This window comes from Desmodus rotundus, chromosome 1, assembly GCF_022682495.2.
Source record: "Desmodus rotundus isolate HL8 chromosome 1, HLdesRot8A.1, whole genome shotgun sequence".
Classification (NCBI taxonomy): domain Eukaryota; kingdom Metazoa; phylum Chordata; class Mammalia; order Chiroptera; family Phyllostomidae; genus Desmodus; species Desmodus rotundus.
The window spans coordinates 10,122,163-10,130,399 of record NC_071387.1 but is presented as its reverse complement, the minus strand read 5'-3'; the positions used below and the strand labels follow the sequence as shown (position 1 = coordinate 10,130,399).

At 39.7% G+C, this 8,237-nt stretch overlaps 1 protein-coding gene across 1 annotated transcript; it reads left to right on the top strand.

Moving 5' to 3' along the window:
• The first annotated feature begins 572 nt into the window (after nt 1–572).
• Nucleotides 573–4,671, top strand: LOC112306523 (olfactory receptor 1f45). The gene is made up of 2 exons (XM_024562497.3): nt 573–596; nt 3,202–4,671. Exon 2 carries the CDS (start codon nt 3,397–3,399, stop codon nt 4,339–4,341), a length of 945 nt encoding a protein of 314 aa, XP_024418265.2. The 5' UTR covers nt 573–596; nt 3,202–3,396; the 3' UTR covers nt 4,342–4,671.
• Nucleotides 4,672–8,237: the final 3,566 nt, after the last annotated feature.

The following is an 8,237-nucleotide window of genomic DNA, read 5'->3' as shown; positions in this document are numbered from 1 at the left end:
TAAGAATTTCTGTTCTACAAAAGACACTGGTTGCACTTGATGAAGATAATAACACACACAAGGGTTAGAATATTGGCTAAGATTCTTGGACTAAAACAATGTCAAGTTCAGATGAGAAAAGAGATGCATCATTCCTATTGTCTCCATCTGTTACCCAAGTTCTTTCTCTTAGTCACAGACAGAAGTAAATAGGGCAACAGCAGCAAGCTCAGAGCGGGGCCTGCAGAGGTGATAGACTAGGGGAACATTCTCTGAGAATCTGCAAGTAGAACAGGAATCCCATTTGAAAACAGCAGTGCCCTCCCCCTTCTCTTTAGGGATTCAGAAACAGATTAGTTTCTGTTTCCACTAATGAGAGCCCTGGGGCCTCCAAAACTACTAAATATTCTCAACAGAGCCCCCTCTGGCCCTCTTGGTTCATTTATTATGGCCCCAGAAGCCTACTGCACAGTTCCCTATATTTCCATCTGATAAGGGGAAAAGGCAAAGTCTCCAGAGGGGACTGTGATGTGAATCTGCCACTGTCCAAAGGGAAAGTGTTAAGGCTGCAGAACCTCACTGCTCAGTAACACCTGAGATTGGCTGAGATCAATTGGGTAAGTACTGACTGAGTCAGATAGACTAGGGTTCTAGTCTGGGCTTTTCTGCTTACCAGCTGCCTCATTTGGGACAAATCACTTCACTTCTTTATAGTTCAGTTTCATATTTGAAAAATAGAGAGTTCACCTTATAAGATAGTGAAAATACAATGAGATAAGGTAAGTAAAGCACTTTTCACACAGTGCCTGGCAGGATGTTAACAGCCAATACTTGTTGACTCTTCTTGCTATTGGTGCTATGATCATTGTGATGCTTTATAATTTGCCCAGAGCTAATAGATGACAGGAGCAGGATTGACACCCAGGTCTGTCTTACCCCAGAGTCTGCACTCTTGAGCACTATGTCATTCTTTCTCTTTTTATGGAGGGAAAGACTCAAGAGAGTGAAATCACGCTGGAAAATTATGAGTCAGCTACTCTCTGTCTTTCTGAAATGTCACACCTCTTGACTGCTCTTTTCTCTGACTTTGTTCCAATGTTCTCTGTGCAGATATGTCTGTGCAGAATCGTTTCTGTTCCTTTTAAGGCTGCGGTGGTTAGGAGGCTGCCCAACTCTACCTGAACTTCAAATCCTACATGAACTTTTATCTTCAGAGCCCAAAACTAACTGGCTAAACTCTCTATATCACTAACTCCAAGTTTGGAAAAGACAACCCACCTGACTTTTTTTGAATCAGCTGATTCCATGGTACCATCACCTGTGGCCAGAGAGCCCAGGTCATACATATTCCATGCAACTGATCATCTTGCTACTATTACCAGCCACACTGGTCTTCCCGTACCAGCCAGACCCTTTTTACCACCTTGGGACATTCATATATGCTGAAAGGTTCATACTCCTACTCCTTTCTTCTATTCATGATATAGCTAATTACTAATCCAGGTACCAAATTATATTCAACTTTCTCAAAGAAGTTTTCCCTGAGCTCTATAATCTAAATTAGGCCCTTCAATTATACTTTCTCAGTGATATCACCGTATCTCTCCTTTTCAATACTAATCAGGTTTGTGACTATATGTTCACTTGTTTAATTGCTTATTGTCAGTCTCCCAAACTAGCCTGTAAGCACAGGAACTGTGCCTGTTTAGATTAACTTTAAATACCCAGTGCCTGCAGGCATTCCTGGCATCAGGAATATTTGCATAGGTGAAAAATGACAAACATGGCTCCCTAGACCCACTGTGGGGGCAGCTAAAGGATGGATTGACTTCACAGTTATGTTCCCAAAGTGGCTGACAAATACCTATAGTATCCCTGAGAAAATAAAGGTCTGCCTGCTTTAGGAGGTAGAATTGCATAACAGACTAAGTTCCAGGTTTGGTAGAAGAGAAATCTTAGTTTGAATATCTATTTGCCCTCTTATTAGCTACATGATCTTATGCTGGTCAGCTAGTCTCCTGGAGCTCTCTGTTTCCTGATCTGAAAATGTAAGATAAATATGGCATGCAGGTTGTATGGATTAAATGGTAGACAATCACTGGAACATAGTAAACATGTCGTAAGTGAAAATTTCCACATCTATGATCCTGCAAATGGTCCCTGAAGCCTTTGCCTTTTTCCTTCTCTCACTGTCTAGGAATAACAAAGAAATATCCACAACTCTGGCTCCTCTCCTCTTAGCCTCCTTATGTTTCCAGGACATTCCTGGGACTCTTCCATTTGAGAAATATTCTAGAGATCATGTCTCTGATTCTTTCAGGTATCTAATTTTTGAACGGCACTTGTTGATAAAGGAAATGACCTACTTCTTTCTTTTTTACTTCAGAGAATTTCACTATTTGTACCTCTATGGGTGCGGCAGGAGTGGAAACCTTTTACTTTAGAGCCTGGAGCCACCACTTACAGCTCCTTGAGCAAGTCACTAAGCTCTCTGAAACACAGCCCAAATTCGCTCTGAACACCCTATGTGTTTCCTTACTCCCTGTTTGCGTCCCTGTCCCTACAATCCTTCTCTCCACAGTAGCAGGATGATCTTTCCATACCATAAATCAGATAGTGACTGTCTGCTGCTTAAACACACACCCATGCCCACAGGTTTCTGTACTGAGAATGTGCGCTCTCTGGCCACATGGGACCTGCCCCTGCCTGCCTCCTCAATCCCCTCTCCTACCACTCTCTTTCGCTCACCACACTTCAGCCACACTTGTCTCCTTTCTGCTCCTCCAAATGCCTGTGCTCATCCCATGTTTGCATTTACTGTTCCCTGTATCTGAAACACTCTTCCACCCAGTTCTTTGCTGGTGCCTACTTCTCCACCCCTTCATAGTGAGTTTTTTGCTGACAACAAATTTGAAGTAATCTGCTAGTCATCACTATATTTGTTTTCATTTTAGCATTTTTTTGTTTGTGTGCTTATTGCATGACTCCTCTGATGTGAATACTATTTACACAAAGGCAGAAACTTTACTGTATTTGTTACCATTGCTTCTCTGGTACTTACAGCACTGACTGATACATGCTAAGTACTCATTGAATGTGGAACGAATAAATGAATTAGTTTTGGGTGCCTCATTCATTAAAGCCAGATCAGTGAAGAGCATAAGATCAAAGACTCTAAAGTCAGAATTTCCAGATTTAAACGTTACCTCTGTCTCTTTCTAGGAGATTCTCTGTTCCTTCATCAATAAAATGGACATAATAACTACTCATAGAGTTAAGCTTTGGTGAGATCATGAATAGCTATTAACATCCCGATGCCATCTTTATTTTATGCCTTTGTTCTCATCAAGACAATATTAGGGCAAGAAAAGTTTTGAAGCTCCATCCTCCACTGTATTCCTTAGTTATACCAGCGGCATGAAACCGGGAAACTGCACATTCAGAGTCTCTGAATTCCTCCTTCTGGGACTGTCTGAGCAGCAGGGACAGCAGCCTCTCCTCTTTGGCATCTTCCTGAGTATGTACCTGGTCACCCTGGTGGGGAATATTGCCATCATCCTGGCCATTGGATCTGATCCACACCTTTACACCCCCATGTACTTTTTCCTGGCCAACTTCTCCCTCACAGACCTGTGTTTATCATCGACCACGGTCCCTAGGATGCTGGCGAACATGCTGGCCCACAGGCACACCATCACCTATGCTGCATGCCTCTCTCAGATCTACTTCTTCCTATGGTTCATTGGTCTAGATGTTTTCCTCCTGGCAGTGATGGCATATGACCGGCTTGTGGCTATCTGCCACCCCCTTCACTACACCCTGGTCATGAGTCCCAGATGCTGTATCCTGCTGGTGGTCATGTCCCTAATCCTCTCTCATTCATACTCTCTAACCCACACCATTCTCCTGGCTCAACTATCCTTCTGCACAGACAACATCATCCCTCACTTCTTTTGTGAACTTCTCCCTCTGTTGAAACTCTCCTGTTCCAATACTTATGTCAACCAGTGTGTGCTGATATACTGGGGAGGGGCATTAACCATTTTGATCCCCTTGCTAATCATCATTTCTTATGTCCGCATTGTGGCTGCCATTGTGAGAGTCCCATCGGCAAGTGGGAAGTGGAAGGCCTTCTCCACCTGTGGCTCCCACCTCTCAGCAGTGTGCTTGTTCTATGTGTCAGCCATTGGGGTGTACTTCATTCCCTCCACTGACGATTCTGCCAGCAAGGACAGGATTGCAGCTGTGATGTATGCTGTGGTGGCCCCGCTGCTGAACCCATTCATCTATAGCCTGAGAAACAAAGACATGAAGAGTGCCCTGGGGAGACTCCTGAGCCAAAGGGCACTGCGATTTCCATGAGGCCAAAGACATCATTTGGGGAAATCAGCTTATAGAGTTATCTTGGTATCTACATCTACTTGCTAGCTTTCTAATCTAGAGCAAATTAAATAACCTCATTGGGCCACAATTTCCTCACCCATAAAAGCAGGTAATAAACTATTCTCTATCATGCGGTATTTTGGAGAGGGTTTGAAGAAAAACTATCTATATAAATATGTAAATGTACTTGTTCCAGGTCTTATGGGTAGATCTTCATTATCTTCAACAATATTCAACATGCATCTTTGAGGTAAATATTTGAATTGCACAAAAGAGAAAACAAAGGTTCAAAAGGGTTAAATTATTTGCCTGAAGTTATACAGCTAATAAGAGGCAAAGCCAGAATTTGAACACAGATAACTGATTCCAAAATGCATACATTTAATAGTTACTCTATGCCTAAATGGACAGGAATCCACATATTCCTCTCAATTACTAGTTTTCTTTTTTCTTGCTTCCCTCACACCGTTCACACAAACAATTCCAATCAATAACTTCTTCAAATCCTAGCAAATGATTTGAAGATGAGGCAAGGCAAGTAAGAAACTAGAGGATGGACGAGTAAACAGCCTCGGAGATTCTGGTATCCCCTACAAGGAACCATGCCCCCTGCTTGAGCATAAGTCTCTGGTTAGATATTCTGAAATGATTTAGGAATTAAGCCACACAATCAGAGAGAAGGGTGTCTGGGCCACATTATTTGGGGTTCTCACCAAGTTTATCCTACTGAACCTTCATTCTTCAGCACTATGCCAACAGTCTATGTTTAGATCTATTTTAAAAGATAACTGTATTGACAACAGTATGGTGGTTACCAAAGAGACGGAGGTGGGGGAAGAAAAAAAGAGGGAAAAGGGAGCCAAATATATGATGACGGAAGGAGACTTGCTTTGGGTGGAGGACATACAATGCTATATACAGATGATGTATGATAGAATTGTACATTTGAAACCTATACAAGGTGGGGCAAAAGTAGGTTTACAGTTGTTCATATAAAAAATAATACAATTAATAAGTAATAAATAACTCTGTTTAGTGTACTCACAAGTGTAAACCTACTTTGGACCACCCTGTATAATCTCATTAATCAGTATCACCCCAATAAATTTAACAAAATTGTTTAAAAAGATAACTGTGTTGATTTCACTACTGCATCTCCTCCAGGGATGCTGCTAAGGATATATCCTAACCACCCACAGAGGAGTTTTCAATAAATAACACACAGGAGAAATTTTGGAAACTGCACTGCACTCTGCTGATTTCTTTCCTACATAATTGTGACTCTACAGAGCTCCACTGACATACTCAGGCTTTTAAAATATTTTTTTAATGAAAATAAGACATATGTTGGAGTCAGAAATACCTGGGCTAATTAATGTGTTAGACCTACCATTTACAGCTTGTATGCCTTTCAGCAAGTTATCAATATCCTGGTGTCTCAGTTTCAGAATATAAACAAGTGAATAGTAACAGTAACTACAGTAATTATCATCTACGGCTGTTGTGAGAATTCAAAAAGATAACACATACAAAGTCCTTAGCAGTGTCAATACATATGCTGTAACATGCAAATACTGCTTAAAACACAAATCATACCCAATTTTCTCTTCTCTTTTTCCCTCTCCTCTCCCTTCGCATACTTTTCCTTCCCTCTCCTTTTGCACACCCCTCTCAGAGAGAAGCTTGAGATTTGCCATTTTATTTTTTTATTTTTTAAAAGATTTTATTTGTTTACTTTTTTAGAGAGAGGGGAGGGAGGGAAAACGGGAGAGAAACATTGATGTGTGGGAGAAACATTGACTGGTTGCCTCTCACTGACCCAACTGGGAACCTGGCTAACAACCCAGGCCCTGGGAATGTGCCCTGACTGGGAATCGAACCGGCAACCTTTTGGTTTATATGACAACATTTAATCCACTGAGCCACACCAGCTAGGGCGACATTTGCCATTTTAAATGCACAAGATGACATGTGCACCCTAGTCTTTTCCTAGTGAGTGAATCTCTGGTATCAGGAAACTGCCTGCAACTTTAATAAATGTTCTGAGACGAACGGGTTGCCATTTGTCATACAAGTACTAGAAGGAAACCTAGTAAACTGTCCAATTTCAGTCAAGAAAACCACTTTCATTCAAAATTAAGAGATAATAAATTTTTCATGAAGTTGATGATATAAATTAAAACTTTTCATGACAAAGAAACACTGTAAACAAAATAAAAGACAATTGACACACTGTAAAAGCTATTTTCAATATACATTACAAAAAAAGACAAATCACTTTAACCAAGAGACCAAAATGAACATCAATAGTAATAAAACATGCCAGCACTATTTACTTCCTGATATGATATAATAAGGATATAATTTCACTTTCATGATATGTCACAATGGTATAATCTGAGTTCAGTCAGGGGGAAACATCTGACAACCCCAAAGTGAGGGACATTCTACAAAATAGCTAACTGTCCACGACTCTTCAAACGTGTCAAGGTTATGAAAGGTTATGAAAGACAGAAGAGCTACACAAAATTAAAGGAAATTTTAACAGTGAGAGGCACTGTGTGATCTTAGACTGGATCCTCAACCTGAAAAAGGACATGACTGGCAAGTGACGATTTAAATGAGGTCTGTTGATTATTTAATAGAATTTTATCAAGAACACTTTGATTTGGTAGTTGCACTGTAGTAATTGAGGAAGCTTGTTTTAAAGTAGATAAGAATGCTTTTTGCTATTTTTGCAATATTTTGTCAAATCTAAAATTATTTCATAATAAATGTAAAAAATTAAAAACAAAAAGTTTTTCAAGAAACCAATAACAAAATATGTGGAAAGCTATAAATATTTTTTGTAGTTTATTTTTATTGTATTTTTCTTTTTCATTAAGTATATTTTATTGATTATGTATTACAGTTGTCCCATTCTTTCTCCCATTTATCCTCCTCGACATGGTACTCCCATTCCATACAGCAATCCCTACCTTAGTTCATGTCCATGGGTTGTATATATGAGTTCTTTGGCTTCTCCATTTCCTATACTATTCTTAACCTCCCCCTGTCTATTTTGTACCTAGGAATTATGCTTCTTATTCCTTGTACCTTTCCCCCGTTCTCCCTCTTCCCCTTCCCTGCTGATAACCCTCCATGTGATCTCCAGTTCTGTGATTCTGTTCCTGTTCTTGTTATTTGCTTAGTTTGTTTTTGTTTTTGTTTTTAGGTTCCATTGTTGATAGTTGTGAGTTTGATGTCATTTTACTGTTCATAGGTTTGATCTTCTTCTTTTTCTTAGATAAGTCCCTTTTGCATTTCATATAATAATGGTTTGGTGATGATGAACTCCTTCAGCTTTACCTTGTCTGGGAAGCACTTTATCTGCCCTTCCATTCTAAATGATAGCTTTGCTGGATAGAGTAATCTTGGATATAGGTCCTTGCTTTTCATCTTTTTGAATACTTCTTGCCAATTCCTTCTAGACTGCAAAGTTTCTTTTGAGAAATCAGCTAATAGTCTAATGGGCACTCATTTATAGGTAACTCTCTTCTTTTCTTTTGCTGCTTTTAAGATTCTCTCTTCATCTTTAACCTTTGGCATTTTTATTATGATGTGTCTTGGTGTAGCCCTCTTTTGTTCCACTTGTTTGGGACTCTCTGAACTTCCTAGACTTGTATGTTTATTTTCTTCACCAAATTGAGTAAGTTTTCTTTCTTTCTTTTTTTTTTTTCAAATAAGTATTCCATCTTTTTCTCTTCCTCTTCTCCTTCTGACACTCTTATAATTCAGACGTTGGTATGTTTAAAGCTGTCCCAGAGTTCCTAAACCTCTCATTTTTTAGAAATCATTTTCTTCTTTCTGTTCCAGTTGAATGATTATTTCTTCCT